This window comes from Chiloscyllium punctatum, chromosome 10 (genome assembly GCF_047496795.1).
Source record: "Chiloscyllium punctatum isolate Juve2018m chromosome 10, sChiPun1.3, whole genome shotgun sequence".
In the NCBI taxonomy this organism is placed as follows: domain Eukaryota; kingdom Metazoa; phylum Chordata; class Chondrichthyes; order Orectolobiformes; family Hemiscylliidae; genus Chiloscyllium; species Chiloscyllium punctatum.
This window is the reverse complement of record NC_092748.1, coordinates 16,825,015-16,849,218: the sequence shown is the minus strand read 5'-3', so window position 1 is coordinate 16,849,218 and position 24,204 is coordinate 16,825,015. Positions and strand designations below refer to the sequence as shown.

The window sequence follows — 24,204 nt, the reverse complement described above, 5'->3', positions numbered from 1 at the left end:
AAGGAGGTCCAGGGGTGAGAGGTTATGGGGAATAGGTAAGAACTCAGATCAGCCATGGTCTTATTGAATAATGGGAAAGGTTGAAAGAATCAAGTGGCCTGTCGTTGCTTTTAATTCACATGATTGTAACACAGCAAAGTAATAGTAAGCAAGACAGGTAAAGAGGAGTCATGATTTTTGAGAGCTGAAACTTAGAAAGTTCAGTGCTGGTCAGTAGGTCATGGTGAAAAACATTGAGGTACTGAGGAAAAGTATGTGCGTAAAGATGTATTGTTACGAAGTTGAAGGCATGTACTGTACCTTTACGTGAGCACTTACAAGCACCTGTGTGTATGATGAGATGGCAGTCCCAGAGTATACTGGAAAATTGAAAATATGTAACATTTGGCTGTGAAATGGATACCTGAGTTTTGGTTGCTGTTTTGACACAATTTGAATTTGACCAGTTTAAGTTATGCCCCAAGATACTAAAACCCAATTGAGTTTGAATTTGTTTTGCCAACATCGAACCAATGAGATGATCTGATGTTGGGGGGTTTGAAATGCAGACCTTTTGAAAATTGGTCAGAGAACAACTGCCGTTGAGACAGAAATGCACGAGAGCTAACACCTTGCTCTCCAAAAAATTAGGAAACACTCCCTATCAAAACATACCTTTTCATATGAAGCATACTTGCAGTGAAAAGAAGTATGTAAAGCACTTAGCAATGGAAAGGGATAGGTATACACCAGAGGCCAAGAGATACAGCTGGGGCAAAGGCAATTACGATACTATTAGACAAGATTGAGGATGTATAAGGTGGGGAAGGAAACTGCAGAGGATGGGCACAATTGAAATGTGGAGTTTATTCAAGGAACAGCTACAGTGTGTCCTTGATAAAGATACCTATCAGGCAGGGAGGAAGTTGTTGAGCGCAGGAGCCATAGTTTACTTAGGAAGTTTAATTTCTTGTCAAGAGCAATAAGAAGGCATATGTTAGGATGAAATATGAAGGCTCAGTTAGGGCACTTGAGAGTTACAAGGTAGCCAGGAAAGATCTAAAGGGAGAACTAAGATGAGCATGGAGGGGTCATGAGAAGTTGTTGGTGGATAGGATCAGGGAAAATCCTAAAGTTTTCTATCGGTATATACAGGATAAAAGAATGAGTATGATTAACGCCAATCAGGACAGTTGTGGGAAGTTATGCATGGGGTCAGGGGAGATAGGGAAAGTGGTAAATGAATATTTTTTGTCAGTATCCACACTAGAAAGAGACAATGTTGTCAAGGAGAATACTGAGAAATAGCCACTAGACTAGATGGGATTGAAGTTCACAAGGAGGAAGTGTTAGCAATTCTGGGGAGTGTGAAAATAGATGTCTCCTGGGCCAGAGGGGATTTATCCTAGGATTCTCTGGGAAACCAGAGAGAAGATTGCAGAGCCTTCAACTTTGATCTTTATGTTGTCATTGTCTACAGGAATAGTACCAGAAGACTGGAGGATAGCAAGCGTTGTCCCCTTGTTCAAGAAGGGGAGTAGAGACAACCCTGGTAATTATAGACCAGTGAGCCTTACTTCGATTGTGGGTAAAGTGTTGCAAAAGGTTATAAGAGAGAGGATTTATGATCATCGTGAAAGGAATAAGTTGATTGGAGATAGTCAAGATGGCTTTGTGAAGGTTAGGTTGTGCCTCACAAACATTATTAAGTTCTTTGAGAAGGTGACCAAACAGGTGGACGAGGGTAAAACGGTTGATGCAGTGTATATGGATTTCAGTAAGACATTTGATAAGATTCCCCATGGTAGGCTATTGAATAAAATGCGGAGGCATGGGATGGAGGGTGATTTAGTGGTTTGGATCAGTAATTGGCTCGCTGAAAGACAAAGGGTGGTGGTTGATGGGAAATGTTCATCCTGGAGTTCAGTTACGAGTGGTGTGCCACAAGGATCTGTTTTGGGTTTGCCATTGCTGTTTGCCATTTTTATAAATGACCTGGATGAGGGCGTATAAGGATGGATCAGTAAATTTGTTTAGACACCAAGGTCGGTGGAGTTGTGGACAGTACTGAAGGATGTTGTAGGTTACACAGGGAGATAGATAAGCTACAGAGTTGGGCTGAGAGGTGGCAAATGGAGTTTAAAGCAGAAAAGTATGAGGTGATTCACTTTGGAAGGAGTAACAGGAGTGCAGAGTACAGGGCGAAAGGTAAGATTCCTGGTAGTGTAGGTGAGCAGAGAGATCTCAATGTCCAAGTACATAGATCCCTCAAAAGGTGCCACCCACATTGATAGGGTTGTTAAGAAGGCATACGGTGTATTAGGTTTTATTGGTAGAGGGATTGAGTTTCGGAATCATGAGTTCATGCTGCAGCTGTACAAAACTCTGGTACAGCTGCACATGGAGTATTGCATACTGTTCTGATCACTGCATTATAGGAAGGATGTGGTAGTTTTGAAAAAGGTTCAGAGGATGCTTACTAGGGTGTTGCCTGGTATGGAGGGAAGGTCTTCTGAGGAAAGGTTAAAGGTCTTGAGGCTGTTTTTGTTAGTAGGTTCAGAGGTGACTTAATTGAGACATAGAAGATAATCAGAGGGTTAGATAGGGTGGACAGTGAGAGCCTTTTTCCTTGGATGTTGATGGATATAGGACAGATGTCAGAGGTAGTTTCTTTACTCAGAGAATAGTAGGGGTGTAGAACTCACTATCTGCAACAGTAGTAGACTCGCCAACATTAAGAGCATTTACATGGTAATTGGATAAACATATGGATGATAATGGAATCATGTAGGTTAGATGGGCTTCAGATTGGTTTCACAGGTCAGCACAACATCGAGGGCCGAAGGGCCTGTACTGCACTGTAATGTTATACGTAAGACGATGCAGGGAGATCTCCAGCTGGAATACGACAGACACCGAAGCAATGGCAGCTATGTGGTTTCGAAATTAGGTTGATGTAATTTTAATCAGTGTTTTATTGGAACAGTATAACAAGCAGTTAAGAGAAAGCGGGCTTAGAGCTGTGAATAGTTGTTTAATGTTCACTTTTAAAGTTAAAAACTAAATTGATGTTATTTTCTTTGAATAGTGGCATTTGGGAGTTCTCTGTCACTCATATTTTAAGATTACAAGGCAAGGTGAGCTTTTCTGGGTTTATGTTTAATTAACTGAGGGTTTCACCTGTGTCATAACAGTATTCACATATTTTGTTGAGATTGGAGTCTCCGTCAGTATCACCTGGCTTGAAAAGAGGATATCCGACAAAGGGACAGTACAAGAACTCCCCCGATGGTCAAAATGCCTCTTACTGTCCCAGGTGGAAGTCAGAAGAAACCCAGCATTTGCTGGTATCATAGAATGCATCATCAAAGCAAACCCAGCCAGGGTCTTTGATGACGACACACCAACCCATGCCAGTTCAAATATTAAGTGAAGTTGGTTGACAGGGCTGGCGCATTTCAGAGGTGGCACAATCAGAAATGGTGAGAGAGCAGATTAAAGTTAATTGGAAATAGCACAGGAAGCCTAGGTCGAAAGAGAAATGAATCTGAAAGTAACTAAGCATGTGGAAAGGAAGAAAAACCGTTCATTATCATTTATCAAATAATGATATTTTGTAAAACACATATTGGTACAATTTACTAGGGCATGTTGATTATCTCTGTTTTGGTTGGGATTTCAGTAACAACGCATAAACAACTGATTCAGCTAAAGTTTCAGTGATTTTTGAGGTTGGTTTAGTTACATGGTATTCTGCAAAATGATATACAATCACCATTCCACATTTTAAATGTACATGATTTTATGTGGGAAGGCAGTGAAGTACACTGTACAAAGATGATTGAGAGGTGTACATAAAGTTGTTCAAGAATGACACAGTCTGCAATTGAACATGTGTCTTATTCAATGCAATCCACAAAACTAAAGGAACTAGCGCAGAAAGTTGCCTCATTAGTGTAGTGCCAATGGTTTACAAGAGGCATCTTTTTAAATAAAGCACACAAATAAACTGAAGCACCAAAGGGAATTGCCAGATAGTGATATAGTGACAGTGAACATGAAACTTTTATTTAGTACTGATGACCTAATCCATGTATTGATCCCTAACTGTGACATTACAAATGCAATTGCAAACATGGTACAGATCAGGTAAAAAAAAAAGTCTATATTTTACAAGTAAAAAATAAGTTCTGCAAAATACAAATATGTTAAAGCTGGTTTAAATCACACACATGGTCCAAAAAGTGACTTGCGTTGTATGTTTCCTTTTGATCACCCTCTATGCTCATAGCACCAGTATAAGATTACCTTAAAGTAACATTTATTTACATTCAAAATGGTTACTTGTTGATCATAATAGTTTATACATTAAAAGAAAAAGAAAAACTGAATGGGTTAGGTCTCAGTATGAATGCAGATTCTAAAGAATTCTCCTAGAATAATTTGGTGCTCCATAGAGCACACACTTTGTTTTCTCTGTCTACACCTTCATTATACAGAAATCTTAAATAATCTGTTTGATAAGACTTTTTTCCTCTATGAAAGCATGATCTTCCACAACGCACATAATCGGGCAGGGTGAGTGAGGTAAAGATCAGACCCTGAGGACCTCGCATTAATACTGGGGTCCCGCAAGTCCAGACCCGCTGAATAGTGAAGTGATTATGGCAGGATCTGTGGTTCTGAAGCACATTAACATGAACATACTTGGGAATAATTGAGACCCAACAAGTCTTGACACCTTCCTGCACAGAAACACCATCTAACCTCCTGCAATCCCTTCTGCCTTCACAAGAACATCCAAATGTCCCTCGAGTTCCATTTATACACATCCAACTGTCCCTTTTACCTCATTTTTAACTATCTTTTTTAATGACCTTCCCCAGTGCTTATTACCGATCGAGACATAGCGGTTGTTATTGCACACTTTTTAAAAAAAATCAGGAGCTGTCAGTTTCTCTCAGATATTTATGTTCAGCTCATTATTGACCAGAATCATTTTAGGAGAATGGCTTAAACTGCATGTGCACTGCCACTGGCAGATTTAGATGTTTAGGTGGCCTCTAAACTGCTAATTGCTTAAATCACACAAATCAGCCTTCCTGCTTCTTTATTCAAAGCCCAAATAGCCTTAAGATCATGTAGCCTGAACTCATACCACATGACCTGCGCTCGGCGGCTCGTAGAAAATCTGATCGTCAATGTCCTGAAAGGCATGTCGACTCGGGCTGTGTTTCACAGATGACACAGGGACAAGCATTTTTAACTGGGGTGCTGACACAAGTTTGCAGTACTACAACACAGATTGGCAGCGATCTAGTGGAATAACTGTTGAGCTGCTGGTTTCATATTACGGAAGTTAGTTCAGTGCCATGGCCCAGTAAGTCAGCTCGCAGTCGTTCCTTGCCTCGCCTCAGTTAGTGTTAACCTTCTCCTAAAGCAGTTCACTCCAAGATAAGTTGTGCACAGAATGTCTCATCAAGGGTCACCAAAGAGTTTGGAACCCATAGGGACAACTAGAGAGAGGCCTTCCTATCATATCTTTTGCTTCAGATTCTAAAGAATGGTTGCAAAAGGGAGTGCACAATGAGTAAATGAAGGATCGTTTGAGAAGGTAGCAACGGCAAGGCCGCAGGCTTTAGATATGTTTCGTAGGCACCTCAACAAGGGCGTGAAGGCTCCAAGTCAGGGATGAGGCATGTCTGGGCTTGGAGGACCCAAGGCCTCACTGAAATCGGGGCACCCCTGCCAATATCCCCGGGTGTCGGCCTCTTTGGCAGTTTCTCACTGAGGTGGGGGAACTTGGTGAACAGCAGTGATCAGGGTGGGGGACCACTGGCAGAAGTGCTACGAACTTAACATTCTCGGAGGCAGACATGTAGTAGGCCACATCTGTGCCAGGAAATCCCGAGGCTAGAGGGCTTATGCTGCTCATTCTCTCTCACACACACACACACAGTAGCCCAGTTTCTCAGACAATTACCAAGAGCAGGCCTTTCACTGACAATTTGTAAGGGGGCTGGAAGCTGACCAGTCATCTCCCTGAAAACGGCAAAAAGGGGGCTTTTTGCAGCCATTCAGTGAGTACTGCAAAAATGGTCAACTCCCCATCCTTCCCCATGCCCCCATTTTAGGGTCCAGAGAACAGGCGTAACAATGGCCAAAGTCCATCGCTATCGTGATTTCTAAGGAATTCAAAGGCTATCAACAGGAACATGTGAAGGAACCCACATGGACTCACCTAAACCTCGGCTGGAGCGCCTTTTTGCTGGCTGCAGTAATGGAACAGCAGCGAGGAGGCAAGGTTGATGTACCCCCCCACGCGCTCCCACCCTAATCAGAAGAGAGCCCAAGAGGGATACACATGGAAGAGGTGGGGAGTGCGTGTGGGGACAGTGGCCGGGGTCACAGAATTCCCGAAAGCAATTATACATCCTAAGAAAGCAACTTCCCAAACGATAGTAACCACCTTAATCGAAATGCGTAACATACAAGAGAGAGAGCTTAGAGGGGGCCGGGTGCAGGAATTTCTCTGTTGTTAATCAAGTGACATTTGCTTGGTGACTGTTTGGTAAAACACGCCTTTCAAAAGGCTGGGGTAGTCCTTCACCCGGAAAAGATGGCGGGAGCCGCGATCTACATCATAGTCAATGGCTGTGCCTGATACCAAGGCCCGCAGATTGTTCTCGTGGACCTGATCGCCTACCGCTATGACGTAAACCTCAATGTTACGGGCTTGGGCAGCTTGCGCCTGCTTTTCTATGTTGTTCACCAGGTCTCCCTGGGACCTGCCGTCAGTGAACAAGAGCAGCTTCTTCCTGACGTTCCGGCCGCTGCGCTGGAAGTGGGTGTTGACACCCTCCAGGGCACGGCCCACATCCGTGGCGTCGTTCATGAACTCCATCTGCTCGATCCGATCGGTCACCTCAGTGTAGTTGTCCGAGAACGGCACCTCGATGACCTCGGATTTGCTGTACTGAATCACTGACGTGCGCACTGTGGTCCCACGGGCACGCTTGGCATTGAGGAAGCGCTCGGCCAGCCGCTTGACAAAGGTCTTGCTCGTCTCGAAGTTCTTGCTCCCCACGCTGGTGGAGCTGTCGAGCATGAGGGCGATGTCTGTCGACACGTTGAACTGAACTGTGGAGGAATCGGATGCTGTTAGCCACCATCACAACAGATAAAACAATGGCTGCTGCTGAATCTCTGGGATGCCAAACTAGTACCCACGGGGTGTTTGGCAACCTGATCTACAAATCTGAGGTCCCTCGGCTTCTGTCTCCTCTGTCCCGTCGGGGACGTGAAAAGTATTTCAGATTACTTAAAGAGAAAGGGCACAGATGAACTTTTCAAAATGGCTTCCACTGCCAACCCAAGGAAGGAAGGAGCCTACTAATTGCAGCAGGGGATAAACTACATTTATTGGAAGAGCTGAACTGAGAGAGGTCTCCTTGTGGTCCAGCAAGGGGCAGGAAAATTCATTACCCTTCAAGCCCCACAAGGGGTTTAACAACACGACAATGGCTGTACCTCAGCATTTTACACTGTGCCCCACAATGCTAAACGGCCCTGCCATGGATCAAGGTCAGCCTCCCTGAGTCACCATTCATAACTGGGAGGCCCAATGTGTTGTCTCTGTCCTATTCCCATTTCCCCAAAGGCTTTCTAACAACATTATTTGATTGTTGGCAGAGGATACAGATCACATCATCCAAGAATGTCCCCTCCTTTCAAAGCAGCCGGAGATGCCCACAAATTGACCATAGGCCTGGGTGTCTACCGTGGGGAACTCTGCTCCAACATGGCTGAACCGACAGATGTTAGCATCTCCGGGTCTCCCATGTCTCCAGGGCTGAGCCCTTAACTACTAAGAAAACATGTTGGAAGCAAACTTACTTGGACAGGAGTAGTCTGGGCACTTCTTTTCTGCAGGAGAAAATGCATAACATTAGCAAAAAGACAAGAGGTGATAAGTGATTGTTTAAAAACCTAATTGAGGTAAAGAGCCTCAGGCCATTCTCTCAAGAGGAGGCTGGTTGGGGTGAGAGCACTGTCCACTTACCTCTGCAGATGAACTGAGTGACGTTCTCAAGGAAGGCGTCCTCCAGCAGCTCCATGAAGTTGTCTCGTTGCAAGCTGAGCCCAGGGGTTGGAGCCGACTCACAGGCAATCTGCCTCAGGCTTTCGGCGGCGGGCTGGTTGCGGAAGATGTCGCTCACACCAACCGAGACAACCTGGAGCACAATGAGAAGTGAGTGAGTGGCCTAGGCAGAAGCAGGGAGCAAAGCCCGGTCTCTCTGGGTGGACCAAGAAAGCCAATGTCAGTTACGAGAGTCAGGAATGAAGGAAAGGAGCCGTACGTTGGCTTCATTGCAGAGCGACGACAGCGACTTGGGGTCTCTCGAAATGTCTGACCGCCCGTCAGTCAGGACCAGGGCGACCCGGACTTGGTTAAGTGACCCCTTGAAGGCTGTCTTCGACCAGTCCAGCGCAGTTCCAGTGAAGGTACCTCCTGCAATCCACTGGAGGTTCTTGATTGCACTGCGAATGGAAAAAATAAAGAATTTCACCCCTCTGACCATGCGACTTTCCACCCCCCCCCCCCCCCCCCCCCCCCCCACCCCACCCGCCCCCAACCCTGAACATACTTCTGATTGTCCCATCTGCTCCTCACGCTGTGCCGAAGGCTAGCGTTCAGCTTCATGGATACAGCCATTCTCCGATGTCATACCCAAGTGGGTGCTTGTTCATTCCCCCCACCCTGCAGGCTTGGCACTGGGAGGGGCGGGTGTGCTGGCAGAATGCCCAATTGCAGAGGGCTCCACCATCACCTCTGGTTGGCTGTACAGCGGCTCAGTGGTTAGCACTGCTGCCTGGCAGCACAGGGACTCAGGTTCGATTCCAGCCTTGGGCGACTGTCAGTATGGAGTTTGCACATTCTCCCTGTGTCTATATGGGTTTCCTACCACAGACCAAAGATGTGCAGGTTCGATGGATTGGCCATGCTAAATTGCCCTGTAGCATCAAGGGTTGTGCAGGTTCGGTGTATTAGCCATGGGAAATTCAGGGATAGAGTTTGGGGGGGGCGGGGGAGGGTCAGGGTCTGGACAGGAAGCTGTTCAGAAAGTCGGTATGGACTCAGTAGGCTAAATGACATGCCTCCACATTGTGGGGATTCTATAATTTTTTGACAGCCCCAGGGGACATCCAGCAGTAACTGAGAGTCGCACAATGCCACCCTAGATGGGCAGATGAGGTTGGGAATGTAAATGGTTCCCCATTGAAGGACCGCCTCTGGGAATAATGCTTAATTGTGCTTGGGTCACCTGAAGGGCTTGTCACGTGAACATGTGGAATAGCAACAGAAGTAGACCATTCGCGTCCCTCGCAGCTCCTAACCCCACACAAACCCTGCTCTACCATTCAGTAAGATCACAATTGATCCATTTATGGTCCAGTTCCACACTGCTGTTTGCCCCCTGAGAACCCTTCATTCCCTGCCCAACAACATTCCATTTATCTTTGCCTTATAAATATTCAATGACTGCACCCCCACCCCCTTCTCAGGTACAGTCACACTACCCTTATAGGGAATAAAAGTCTCCTCTCTGCCATGCAAAGGTAACCTCTGGATTTTTAAACAGTGTCCCCTAGTTCTGGACAGTCCCACAAGAGGAAATATCCTGTCCACACCTACCTTCTTCAGACCATTCAGGATCATGCATACTTCATATCAAATACCACTCACTCTCCCTCTCTCTCCAATAGAAACAAGCCCAGTCTGTCTGACCTATTCTCAAAACGCCAAGCCACTCGTTCCAGGCACCAATCTAGTAAACTTCTTCTGAACCACCTGTAATACATTCATATCCTTTCTGAAATAAGGAGACCAAAACAGTACATAGTCTCTGTAATGCAGTCTTAGTGATGCCCTGTATGACTGAAGCATGACGTCCTCATATTTTATGTTCCAATTGCTCTTCTAATTCCCCTAGCTCGCTTCAGATAGCCCAGCTTTCGTGTTGACATAGTTGGCCTTATTTTAGGTTGAAGTGCTAGTTCTAGACCCATTCTTCTCCCTTTCAGATGGATGTAAATTCATATTGTGGTCACTGCTATCTAAGGATGCCTCAACTCTGAAGTTATTAATTAATCCTGTCATAGTACACAATGCCAAGCCTAATATAACCCACTCTCTGGTCAATTCCAAAACGTGTTGCTCGGAGAAACTCTCTCTAAAGTATTCTATTTGATACTCCTGCTAATCTGATTCCTCCAGTCTATAATGCAAATTAACCCTAACATTAACTCCGGGTGCCATTTAAATTGACTGTCCTGATGAATTGACATCTTACATCGACAATGGCTGTACCTCAGCATCTTACACTGTGCCCCATAATGCTAAATGGCCCTGCCATGGATCAAGGTCAGCCTCCCCAGAGTCTCCATTCATAACTGAAAGGCCCAATGTGTTGTCTGTGTGCTATTCCCTTTTTCCCCCAAAGGCTTTCGAACACAATATTTGGTTATTGGCAGAGGATACGTATCACACTGGCATGTTAACCGCGGAAGCGGACCACCAATCAAAACGCGTGACACGTACACTTTTAGTTCTGGCAGAGTGTTAATGTTGGGATCAGTCATTGAGACCAACTCCTCAGTCCCTGCGTGACTGTACTGGACGACTCCAATGTTGGACTCCTTGCCATCAAACTACAAGTTGCAAACAGAGAGAAGAGTTGGTACGCAGTTAGTACATAGAACACAGGGTCTCTCAAATCCTTTCTTCTGCAGTTCCTAGCTCCTTGCTATTTCAGAGATTTACCTTCGCTTCAAAACAGGCTTCGGCCACTAGGCTTAGACAAGGTTAACATGAACAGGGTACGCGCAAGATACAGTCCAATGAGTGCAGGGGTGAGGCCTACCATATTGGAGTTTCAAAATGGCAAGGCGCTAGGAAGTGTACAGGAAGAGGTTTGAGGGTCACCAATCATTAAAGGCCAGCTCCACAAATCAGAAAAGGTCAAAGGAATGCTGCCAAACAGGGGCACGACAGGCAGAGGGCAGGAGGTTCCACTCCACTGGTATTGATGCTCACCAGGAGATCGGCTTTCAGTCCTGGTCACTAGGACCTGCTGTCCTTGGAGGGAGTGCATTGCAGGTTAACCAGATTGTTCCTGAGGCTTAAGAGAATTAAACATGATGCACAGACCTATATTCCCTTGAGAAAAGACAATTCAGGGCTGATCTAATGAAACATATCGAATGTTAAGAGATTCAACAAGGTTAGGGTTAGATAGCGGGGAGAATTTACCACTGGCAGGGGAGAGTTCGGTCAGCCAAGAATAAACTTGGGAAGCATTGTTTTCTTTCTGCAAGGTCGTGCAGGTTGGACAGGCTGCCACTGCCTTCCTCAGATTATAGTCTTAAAACCATTGACTGGGTTTGAATGTAATTTGTTTTCAATGTTTTGTTAAGGATGACTTGCTTCCTGACCATAAGGGGCACATTTTACATTCCCAACTCTGTTCAAAATTACTGTTAGATCTGTTGGCAGCATGTATCATGTGAGAAAATATCAATAAATTATATAAAGCCAGAAGGTGCCAGAGGTTGGAAGGTTTCCTCTGTACTGTTTTTCATGTATTATTGCTTTGAACCTGCTTCATATTTAACTAAGGCATAGAGAATAACAGCTCACAGCTATAAAATGATTTAACAACCCTTAAAAGAACATTACTAGTATGCTGGACATTATAACTACCACCTTCACTTGTTGTCTGAAGTAAATCCAACAGTGTGCTTTCCTTTATATGACATCCAAATACAATTTCACTCAAAGACTTGTACAACTTCAAACCTAAATCTGATCCCACCAGAATCATAGAGTATGGTGCTGGAAAAGCACAGCAGGTCAGGCAGCATCTGCGGAGCAGGAGAATCGACATTTTGGGGAGAAGCCCTTCATCAGGAATGAGAATGAAGGGCTTATCCCCAAAATGTCGATCCTCCTGCTCCTTGGAGGCCACTTGACCTGGTGTGCTTTTCCAGCACCACACTCTTCGACTCTAACCTCCAGCATCTGCGGCCCCCATTTTCTCCCACCAGGATCACCATTTCCTAGCTTTTAGCTTGCTTTCCCTCAGTGCCTTAATATTCAAACCTATTATTAGCCTCCTCAATAACATGGTGGCTCAGTGGTTAGCACTGCTGCCTCACAGCGCCAGAGAACCTGGTTCAATTCCAGCCTCAGGCAACTGTCAGTGTGGAATTTGCACATTCTCTCCGTGTCTGTGTGGGTTTCCTCCCACAGTCCAAAGATTGGCTAAAATTGGCTAAATTGCTCATAGTGTTCAGGAATGTGTAAGTTAGGCACATTAGTCAGGGGTAAATATAAAGGTAGGGGGAATGGGTCTGGGTGGGTTACTCATTGGTGTGGATGTGTTGGGCCGAAGGGCCTGTTTCCACACTACAGGGATTCTATAAACTGCCTATTTGTGGTCTGTTCTGTATTTAACACGTGTACCATAATTGAGGTTTCCTTTTCTCATGTCTTGTGCAGTGCACTTGGAGATGAGACAATCCGGTTTCAAATTAAATTGCAAAAATGGCAGCAAGGAAAGGAAATTCATCTTGGTGATCACTGTACTGCCACCCTCTCCCACTAAACTTTGGTTTAATAGAGAGCTTGCACAACCGCTGTGCATCTTGGGATAGGCTCATCTCCATGATCATCTCTTGCAACCAAAAGAAAAGCACTCATTCTTCATACCATAGCTGGGAATCCTTTCAGGGAAAAATAACTACACCTTATTCCTGGATTTGGATTGTGGCTTTGTACTCATTAGCATAAACTAAATTCAAGTCGATTTGCTCCATTGATGGAGGGATCGGGATACAGATTTAAGGTAAGGGCAGAGGTTTAGAGGAATTGTGAGGAAAAATATTTTCACCCAGAGGCTAGTGAGAATCTGGAACTCACTGCCTTTAAAGGGTGATAGAGGCAGAAACCCTGGGAATGTTTCGGAAATATTTAGGACATGCAGTTCTGATGCCAGGATAATGCAAGATTATGGGCCCCGAGTGCTGGGAAATGGGATCACATTGGTGCGGTGGCTCTGAACAGCAGAGATGCAATGGGCCAAAGAGCCTGTATCTGTGCTGTCGATCTCGGAGGCTCCATGACATCCAAGGAACAGGGTGAGGGAGGAGAATTCGCCCTCTTTTGAAAACGCACGGATTAGTTAATCACTGGGCAGCACGGTGGCTCAGTGGTTAGCACTGCTGCCTCACAGCACCAGGGGCCCGGGTTCAATTCCTGCCTCAGGCGACCGTCTATGTGGAATTTGCACATTCTCCCCGTGTCTGCGTGGGTTTCCTCCGGGTGCTCCATTTTCCTCCCACAATCCAAAGATGTGCTGGTTAGGTGAATCGGCCATGCTAAATTGCATATAGTGCTAGGTGCACTAGTCAGGGGTAAATGTCTGGGTGGGTTACTCTTCAGAGGGTTGATGTGGACTTGTTGAGTCAAAGGGCCTGTTTCCATACTGTAGGGATTCTAATTAATGAAAAGGGGCAAAATCCCTTTCCAAGCTGCTTTTATAGTCACTCATTCACTGATTTTAAATTTAGTGCTAATGCTCACTATCAGGACTGCATCTAACTATGTGACTTTGCCGGAAACGTCTATTCTCCCGCTCCTCGGATGCTGCCAGGAGCTGCTGTCCTTTTCCAGCACGATCCTCTCGTCTCTAACCATGCCCTGTTCAGCTGGGACTGTTTAACACAATCCCTCACTTATTTGCGGAACAAATTTGCACAACAATAAAATAAAGCTGCATTGCAGATGACTCCTTTTGTTTTAAAAATACAAAACACAAATGAAGCAACATCAAAGTCAAAGATTAACATCTGCTCAACCGGGAAATCCAGTCGGCCCGTCAGTCTTGTTGGTAGAAGAGCAAACTTAAAAGATTTTGTTCTCACCCTGATTTTCTCATCTCTGCTCAGCCTCTCGATCACCGTAATTATGAACTGCTTGGCTAGAGCGAAATTTTGGTCGCCGATACTCTCTGAGCTGTCCACTACAAACAGGAGGTCGATGGGCCCACACTTGCACTCTGCAAAATAGACAAGGTTGGGTGGATTGACTGTGTTAAATCACTCATAGCGTCCAGGGGACGTGTAGGCTAGATGGATTAACCATGGAAAATGCTGGGCTACAGGGATAGGGTAGGGGGTGGGTGGGACGCTCTTCGGAGGAATGGTGTAGATTTGATGAGCCAATAGCCTGCTTCCGTATTGTGGAGAATCCATGGAAAAGTGATCCGTACAACTCCCCATGAAGTGGCTTGCAATCATCTTCACCTTTCTCATTTCTCCCACGCCTTGGGTGCAGCCTGGATCTTCCACTGATTTCACCTCAGGCGTGTTAGTGCTCTGTATTTCTTAGGGGGGACTTCAGTTTTTCACCATTGCTGTAGGTGCTGGACATGCAGCCAGGACAAGTAAATGGTATTAACATACATTAGCCAAGATCAAATGGAATATTGGGATAGGGTCAAGGGGCTGAATGGCTTCCATCTTCCTGGGTAGACAATGATTAATGGAAGGTGCCGTGTTCATTAATCCTCAAAATGGCTGACTCCCCTTATCACATCATTCATTACTTTAGTTATAAATCTCAGTCCTAAAATTGCCCTGGTGTTTGGAAAAACAGGAAATAAGCTCTCTCAGTCACATTCCTTTGTAAATTGACCATGTCAGTGTATTATCTTCAATGTACCAGAGTTGTTTTGTTTTAAAATGGTCTCAGATGTCCCACGGGTCATTGACCTTTCTATGAAAGGGACTCCAAACAAACAGCAGAAACCTGTTTTTGAACCAGCATTACAGAGCATTGAGCTACGAACATGGACAAGGAGTTACTCTGTTAGAATCCTGAAACTTTAATGATGGTTCTCCCACCGCTGCTAATAGATCGCCATCTTTCAGGGCACTGTCTGAAACAGTTCGGTTCACACTGCTTACACGCTAACACAGACTGATTGGTAGGGAATGTCTTTAAATTACTGTCAAACCAGGGTGAAGCACTGACACTAACTAAAGTGAGGGAACATCAACAAACACTCAGGCTCAAGGGGAAAGTCAAGTAAATTTGACAAAGGATAGAGTTTTCAAATATGCAGCAATCATATCAGGTTTATCTGTATCAAATAAAACAATTTACTCACCACAGCAAGCTGTGAAAAAAAGGAAAGATAAAAGCGAAATCAGCAATAATTGTTCAAGGGATTACTAATAAGTTATTCATATTTTAAAGCATTCTGCATCTAGTCATATAGTCACCTCAAGGTTGAGTCTTGTAATTCTGCATACATTTTTCTAATAAAAATAATTCATTCACAGGACGCCAGTGCCAATCCCTAATTGGCCTGGAGAAGGCGATGGCGAGCTGCCTTCTCAAACTGCTGCAGTCCCCCCGTGGGTAGGCATACTCACAGTGCTGCGTGACAGTGCAGGGTTAGGAAGGGTAGCTCTACAGTTTGAAAAATTACCCCTGTGCCTTTTTGTTGAACGTGAATAATTGATATGGCACTTTGGATGTGACTTAAAGAATTTGCCGAATGCCCCTGCTGATGCCATCCTTTGTCACACCAACGATTGCAAGGTTGCTGTACAAAGGCTGGTTAAGCAGTGACCATGGGTATTTGGTTCGCTGTGCCGAGCTGTTTGGCACATGAATAAGGAAGGATGGAACAAATTTGAAAAGTCCAATGTGACAAAGCAGTTGTGGGCATCCGATCACAACCTGAACGGGAATCTTAGCCGACCCGTTAACTGGTTACTCAAGTCAACTGGAGGATCCTTACTGCCACTCTGCCTGAGACTCAAGGTCAACTGAGAACCAGATTAGACCAGCGCAGCTTTCAGCTGAGCCTGGACACTCAGACCTCAGAACCTCCAAATGACGGTGTATTGACAACCAATTCGCTGCTTTGAGAAGGTCTGCCTGATGGTTCACTTACAGCACATACGCTTGATGATGTCCAATATTTCACATTCCTGTTAAAGAAGAAGAGGAGGGTCAGGAATCTTAGGCCATACGCTCCAACCCCCAATTCCCTGGGGGCTGTTCAAATCTCTCTGTTGGTATTAGTGTGTCAAAAGCAGTTCTCTGCATACATACCGAAGGCCCGGGAAGTCCCGGGGGTCCAATGGGTCCCTGAGGGTGAAACAGAACAAGTAGGATGGTTATTATTTTGTTGGCTTTGAATTTACACACCACTTTATCCTTGAGGAATGAGAGGAGGGGGACTATTAGTGTTTCAATTGGATATGTCCTTTGAGCTTCCTTAAAGGAACCAGGGAGATATTGGCGTCGAAAGGGGGAAACAAATGAAAGCAATGTGAAAGTAAAATAGAATGGATTCAAAAGGCAGTCTTCCCCGAAGCCACCGTCACTGGATCAAACGTGCACAAGTTCTCCCACTGTGATTAAACCCCACGCTTTGCTTCCTAATGACCATGTACCTTGGCGTTTGGATCCTGCTTAAGTTTACAAAGTGCCTTTCATATGGTGCTTTGTGGTAAATGGCAAGCATCCTTCCGAGGAACCACAAGCAGCTGGAATGTTGAACTAAACCGGCCTCCATGGATTTCAGTGGGCTGAGCACCTGTTTGCATTATGGGATGGCTTGTACCAACAAGGGGTGATGGGAGTTGAGTGATGGTCAGATGCGACTGATGCCAACACCCAACGTCAGCCCTTTAGCCTATGTGCTGCCTCTGCCCATACCAAGTACATCTTTCCCCAACCAATCTAACGTGCCAACATCCTGGCACGCACTCTGCCCTGGCACACATGCAGTTATTTATTTTCCTTTGACTTTTCCCTCTTGGCCCTTGCCCTGTGGCAGACGCACTGAAGGCTCAGGAAAAGGGGGCCAACAGTACCTTGCCCTGGAAGAAAACAAAAATCCACAGAGTTGGCAGCCACCATGCTCAGTCAGCTCACCTGGAGCTGAACTCGGGAATTTCGAAAAGCCACAGGTTGCTGGTCTAAAAGCAGAACGGCCAAACCAGCATTGCTCCTTCATAAGTGCGTTCAGGAAACCAAAGACAGCACTTAAAACCTAATTGCTATCTTTTGCTAACGCCAGCGAATCTTCTGCAACATTGCACATCATCAGCAAAAGGGGAAGCAAGGAAAATCATGCAGATCATGGTTCTGTTAAGCCGTAGATTTGAAGCCTGTAACGTCAACCCAATATTAATGAAACTCCTGGCAACTTTGATCAAAGGGACATCGGGGGAGTGAGACGAAGGGTACTTTTAGATAGAGCTCTCAGGGAGTCACAATGTTCACAGCCTGCAGACGTTGTGGTCCATGAAGGACCTTGTGACATGGCGGGGCAGCTTTCTGACCAATCGTCCATTGAACCCTGATGAACACTTCCAAGCTGGGTCAATTTGTATTCTCAGGCAGCAACTCCACCAGCGATGGGGAAGGGAGGAAGTGGCAGCTGCTGTGGGCTTTGAATGGTTACAAGTTCTTAGAGGTCCCCCATTCCTTTGGCTTTGATGTCAAGGATGAGGCTGCCTCCATTGTGACGGGGTCACCGGGAGCTTAGGGCAAGCTGCTCCCACCTCCACCCACCCCCTTTCTCAGAGACACTCGCTTCAGCAGAACCCACTGGGAGGAGGAGGAGGCCACCTGCTGCAATTGCAGGCAATCCCTCACACTGAGGAGGCACTGTCAGAAAGTGAGGGAGGGTTTACTGCCATTGGTTTTGGGAGGTTGGGTTGGGGGCACACAGGCCAATTTATGGAGTGTGGTGGGGAGATGGGGGGCAAACACAAAGCACATGGAGGGTAGGTATCACCCTTCCCTCATTGGGAATTGCAACTAGTGGTATGTGATGGGCTTGGGGGTGATGTGTGTGGCTACTGGACTGTTGGTGAGGTGGGACTAAGATAGGGGTGAGGACTGATGGAAGGCAACACGTCCTGAGCTGGGGGTGGAGGAGGTGGGTGGGGCAAGGTTTGTGGATGGAATGACTGTGCGATGGAAAACTTAAACTGGGTTGGAAGAGACTACGGGCTACTGATGTAAATGCAGAAAATAAGCAAGGGCTAATGCAGAGAAGGAACCTCAGCCAAATGGCCATGGGGTACGGGGTGGGCAAGGAATTGGCTGTCATTGAGCTGACTTGGGAAAGGAATTGCAGCAATTGGGAGACCATGGATGGAGAAGGAGGTGCTAGTATGATGGCTAAGTGGGCCAATGGGAATTCTAACCAGCTTCTGTTGTTTCTGGAGCACCATTGACTATTGCATGCCGATCAACCTTCGAAGCCTGGGAAAATCTCCCCAGAAATGGCGGATTGACGTATACACTGGGTATAAAGGTGGGGCTACCATTAAATGAAACATCCATTTGGGGTGGCATGGTGGCTCAGTGGTTAGCACTGCTGCCTCACAGTGTCTGGGACATCCCACAGTCCAAAGATAAGCAGGTCAGGTGGATTGGCCATGGGAAATTACCCAGAGGGTCCAGGGGCTTGCAGGCCAGGTGGATTGGCCATGGGAAATGGGGAGTTATGGGTAGTGGTAGTGGGTCTGAGTGTGTGGGGAGTGTAGGTCTGGCTGGGATGCTGTTTGGAGGGTTGGTGCAGACTCGATGGGCTGAATTCCTTCGTTCTGCACTGCAGGGATTCTAGATTTGAGAGGTGGGAAATGGAAGCTAACTATAGGTGGTTCTTCCATAAGATGATGGGGGCATTCTTACGCAACCCTGCATTGTAGAAAAGCCACGCTTTAGAAACAGTGCTTAAAGTGTTGGCCATCTAATTGTGTTACAGTCAACACACGTTTGCACTTTAGAAACAGCGTCTCCAATTCAACAATCGCATTACAGTGAATTCACGTTAACAAAATGCACGTTACAGCAGAACGACCTGTACTAATATGTGAAGCAAGTTATGGCCAAAAAATAGAGAGGAGATAGTGGGAGTTTGATTTATACACCAGCATTTGCAAAAGCTGGTCTTTTGGATCAGAGGAAACAGGGTCTCCTTATACACTGAGAGGACCTGTTCATCATGATTTAAAAAGTTATTATTTAATTTGTTCCTTTCCAGTCTTTCTGTTCCCTCTCCTGGGTCTCCCACGTAACATTCCTTACTATGCCTGTGGTCAATCATCTTGAAATCAGTTGCTTCCCATTGCCAATAAAACAGATTTCCTATGATGTTCTCTGCCTAGCTTACTTTGAGTATTCAATCACAGCCCCGGGTCGTCGGCCAGCTGTTGTCAGACATTTATCAACTCCCTCAACACTCCCCATACTCTGGGAGTCAGGCATGATGGGGGGAGCTCCCTTCATACCCCCTGGATTGTAGTCACATTAACTCTCAAAACTTCAGAGGCCTAGATCTTACCAAGCAATGTTAGAGCAAAATGTTCCAGGAGAGAGACACGGCCAGAACTCACGGATGAGACGACTCCGGAGTTGCTTCCTGGCACAAGAGTCCGCACTTTTTAAAAATTTATTTTTAAATTAAAGCATTTATTGCACATCCCTAATTGCCCAGAGGGCAGTTCAGAGTCAACCACATTGCCCTGGGTCTGGGGGCTATAGGTAAGCAAGACTGAGTAAGGATGGTAGTCTTCCTTCAGGGACATTACTGAACAAGGTGGGTTTTTCAACAATTCAGTCATCATTAGAGTCTAAATTCTAGTTTCTTTGTTAATTACTGAATTCAAATTTCACTATCTTCATTGGTGGGATTCGAACTCGGGTTCCCAGATCATAAGCTCGGTCTCTAGATTCAGTCCAGCAATAATACCACCAGGCCATCGCTTCCCCCATTCCCTCAGAAGGCAAAGCAAGCATCAAACCTTGCACTGGGCACTTAGGAGTTGGTCGACTTACAGATGAAGAGACAGACAGACATGACAGCAGAACTGATGTGCTACACAGGATCAGAGACAGGAATGACCAACATCAACTTATCAGGGCAACAACTGAAGGCCAGAAATGTAACGTCCCGGTGAATTAGGACAATGGGACCATGAGAAGTATACGACTTCATCCCCAGAGCTCTATAAACCTGATATAGGGAACCCTGTTTAAGGTAGCAGGTAAGGAGTTTTACCAACAGCAAATAGGTCAAGTGGGGAAATTGGCATTATAACTGTACATTGCTGAAAAGAGAGGCTATTTGATCAGGACACACACAAGAATGCCAAATTTCAAACAAGTTGGATTTCCCAGGAAGACTGTGGCTCCCTCTTTGTTTCCTCCATGGCAATATCTCAGGCAATTAGAGTCAACTTACCAGCAATCATCACGCTTCTCTCAAATTCTTCTGATGGTTGGAAATTTGGTGTTCTTGCATTGGTCCTGACGCAATATTTCATCAACGCGCTCCACTTTTCAACAAGGCCTGTACTGCTGAGGGACCGGATGTGTATTTTGTGACAATAATAAAGTACACAGCCACTGAACTGCCCACAGTGAGCTGGATCCAAGGGATTTTAAGAACACGAGCCCTGGTTGTCCTGGGATAAGGGTCACGGTGGCCACTGCCAGTGTGCACCCATATCCAGGGGACTTACAAAGACAGCCAGGTGCATCAACAGACCTCCAAGGTGGGCACGGATGAAGGAGATGTTACCAGTTAGAGTCCATCCTTAGCAGAATTGCTCACTGGGCAACCTAAAATTGAGGAACTGGGGTGCTTCACTGGACACGCAAGACTGATGGGTCCCAATAACAGTTGGATCTTCGGCATTGGCATTCGGGAGCATGCCGTGCTGTATAGGTCAGAGATGGCAATCTATCAGGCCGTGCGTGAGACCTCACACGGTGGGCAATATCACCAATGGCTGGGCAGAGCCACCCCCCCCAACAGCCAAAATCAAATGGAGTGTCACATGAGCTTAGTACCAAAGAGACATCAGCTACAGTGCGCGGAACAGCATCAAATCCCATCACCCGTTTACTGGGCTGCCGTTCTAACATACTCAGCTGAGGTCCAACAGCGTGTCCAACTCCTTACCGGTTGGCCCTCTGGACCTCTGTAACCCTTGGCTCCTTTGCGACCTTTCTCACCTGGAACATCGTTCTGAGGAAGTAAACACAGAGAGGCGAGTTTGCACAGTCATCGGTATATATTTTTTACTCTACAAATAAAGGCCACTGAGATGAATCCCTGTTGCTTTTGTAACAAATGCAAATGACTCTGATGTCTAGAGACTAAAACAATACTTCTGTATCCCCTCCAGCCTCGAAACGGTTTTCTGGCATGTAATGCAGGTAACCAGACAGCTTGCGATGGGAGGGCTGTATTGTGCTTGTATTATGGTTTAATCAGAACGACCTGGGTTCAAGTCGCAACCAAAGGACTCAATTACAAAATACAGGCTGACCTGCCACTGCAAACACCGAGGGAGTGCTGCATTGTCAAAGACACTTTCTTCAGATGAGGCATTTACCCAAGGTCCCCTCTGACACTGTTTTGAAGAAAAAGTGCTCTGGGCAACATTCATCGTTTGACCAAGATTGTAAAACACGTTTCTGCTCGTTACGGCGCTGTCTGCGGGAGCTTGCTGTGCACAAACCGGCTGCTGTGTTTTCCACATTACATCAAATGGGCTTTGTGTCCGTAAAAGGGGACAGTGGGAAAAAAAGGGGGTCTTTCCTCAAATTTTCTAGGACGAGATAAGCCCGCACCTAAATTCGCATTTCCCTGTGTGAGCTCTCGAACAGAATATGCTCATTGCCTTACTGGGCTGGAGTACACTGTTGAACTTCTCACCCCATCAATTTTCAATCCTGTCACATTCCTGGTATTTCCAAACAGGGCTTAAAACATCATTTGGCGCTCACTGCGAAGGGAGGCTGTTTAAAAACTCAGGGCTGATCGTTTATAGAGCTGTCACCACAGTACACGCATTTGGGATGTTATACATACAGCGTGTGCAGGTTGCTTTGAGTTATTGGTAGTTTGTGCGTCGGTAAAAGTAGATTAACTGGACTAATATTGCTGCTAGACTGCCCACGTATCACAGGCCAGATTATCAACTGCATTGACACTGACTGGGGACTACCTATGGGCTCAATGGGTTCTTAAAAGCCAAGCCTCCAAAACTGACGTTGAACAATATTCCAGTGCTTCGATGAATGAGGAGTGCTGACTAAGTTTCAGGGAAGCCACCAAGTATTAAGGGCTTCCAACCTTCCGAGAGTTCACAGTGTCTTTTGAAAATGCCATGTGCACATTCGGCCAAAGTTCTGGAATTCTCTCCCAAAGCCTCCCTAGTTCTTTATCTCCCTGCTCTCCCTTCCTTTGACCAAGCTTTCAGTCACCTTAAGAACACCGTTCGTGGCTCAATGTCAAAACGTGCCTGGAAATGCCCCGACCACCCCCCTGGGGTTTGGTTTATGGCACTCAATGGCACTTGGGGAATGCAAGGCGAGTGAGCAAACATTAAATTAGTTAAAAAAAAAGCACTGTCCTTTTGCGACATAAGGAGACCAGTTTCCAAGTGAGCAATGGAGCTCTAATTTGGTCAACTTTTCGCAAAGCAAGAGTTAAAACTGGCCAATGACGAAAGGGGACAGAGCAGAAACAGCTGCTTAAAATGATTCACTTGATCCGGAGAACATCTGGTACATGCAGTTTCTGTTCAGAACTGTCAAAGAGTTGTGGGGAGCAGTGATCCTAATTTTGTTTTGCTAAGGCTAGAGGACTGTCTGGGAACAAAAGGTCGATCTCCTGGGAAGAGCTCCGAGGCTGACGTGGCTTTATTTAAAGGAAAGCAAGGGCAGTTCAACCTCACTTTGGCCAACTTTCCTCAGTCAAGCAACATCACAAAAACAAAACGATCCGGTCATTTATCCCACAGTTGGCCGAGAGGCCTTGCTGACCACAAATTGACCTTGGCACTTCCTCTTACAGCGGTCAGGTAGTTTGGGACTCAACAAAGGTGAAGAAAGACATGAGGAAAGCTATTTCCTTCCTTTTTGCTCCAAAGTGGTGGGATGGACAGATCTCAGCCGATTGTTCATTCGACAAGCAATAGCCAACAAGGGGACTGCTAAGTAGGTGAAATAAATGTTTTTTTGGGGGGGGGGGTGTTGGGGTGCAATCAAACCAATTTTATTAATCCACTTCTGGTTTAGAGTGCCCATAGAAACATGCCCACTGCTTGACGGGCCATTGCCTGGCATCAGGAACCTTGGATAGTGTCCTTGTTCCCCTTGCTTTTCTTGGCAAAGCGATACCAGTCAAGATTCACAGAGGTAAAAGGGAGGACGGCAGATGCTGGAAATCAGAGTCTGGAAAAGCACAGCAGGTTAGGCAGCAGATTCACTGAGGTCCTGAATCTGGTAACCAGGCACTGGATAGTAGACAGAGGCCGGGGAGGGGGGGGTGGAGGAGGAAGGTGGAGGGATGTGAGGGATGCAAGTTGAAGTGATTGTTTCTGGCCATGCAATGATTGTGGAAAAGAGAGAAATCTTTGGACTGTCCAGCCTTCTGGGTCAAATGGCTGGGCCGAAGGAAGGAAATATGTTTTTTTTCTGGAATCCAGCCTCCTGGAGCCAAGGCAGAGAAGCCAATCTGGGACATCTCAGCTGCTTCATCTCCTTGTTTACAGCTAAGAAAAAAAAAAAGCAAAGTCCAGGTCCAGTTTTTGGGGCCCACTGGGCCTGGTGCTCACAACCACCCCCTCATGGATGTGTACGCTACTGAACCACCCGTGACTGATCTCAGCCAACAGCTGCACTTCACACTTTGGGCTTCTCAGGAACGCTGCCCGACCAAAGACAGACATTGGGACACATTATTGGGAGGCAGGACTGTATGCTGAGGCAAAGAGCTGGCTTTTCACAGAGTCTTCAAAGGAGGAGAGAGGTAGTGAGAGGGAGAAGTGGGGGCGGGGGGGGGGGGGGGGGGGGGGGGGGGCAGGGGGAAACAGGGATAGGGTTTAGCCTTAGACACCAGGTCCAGGCAGCTGAAGGCGTGGGCACGAAAATGGAAGGAGAAAGGAGATAAGGGGTGCACAACAGGCCAAAAGGTAAGTCCAGCTCTCAGAGGGTTGTCAGACAGTAGTAGCTAAGGTGAGATTACTTACAGTGTGGAAACAGGCCCTTTGGCCCAACAAGTCCACACCGACCCATCGAAGCGCAACCCACCCAGACCCATTCCCCTACAT

General features: G+C 46.2%; 1 protein-coding gene across 1 annotated transcript in view; it reads right to left on the bottom strand.

Annotated features, from left to right (window-relative positions):
• Positions 1 to 4,025: 4,025 nt before the first annotated feature.
• col6a1 (collagen, type VI, alpha 1) overlaps positions 4,026 to 24,204 on the bottom strand; it is a 57,918-nt gene continuing 37,739 nt past the window's right edge. The window contains exons 26-35 of the mRNA XM_072578605.1: positions 21,045 to 21,110; positions 16,169 to 16,204; positions 16,008 to 16,044; positions 15,213 to 15,221; positions 13,966 to 14,099; positions 10,583 to 10,692; positions 8,340 to 8,520; positions 8,042 to 8,213; positions 7,876 to 7,905; positions 4,026 to 7,119 (exon numbers count right to left, since the gene is read on the bottom strand). Coding sequence (XP_072434706.1) covers positions 6,518 to 7,119; positions 7,876 to 7,905; positions 8,042 to 8,213; positions 8,340 to 8,520; positions 10,583 to 10,692; positions 13,966 to 14,099; positions 15,213 to 15,221; positions 16,008 to 16,044; positions 16,169 to 16,204; positions 21,045 to 21,110 — 1,377 coding nt within the window. The 3' untranslated portion in view covers positions 4,026 to 6,517. The remainder of the gene's footprint in view (positions 7,120 to 7,875; positions 7,906 to 8,041; positions 8,214 to 8,339; positions 8,521 to 10,582; positions 10,693 to 13,965; positions 14,100 to 15,212; positions 15,222 to 16,007; positions 16,045 to 16,168; positions 16,205 to 21,044; positions 21,111 to 24,204) is intronic.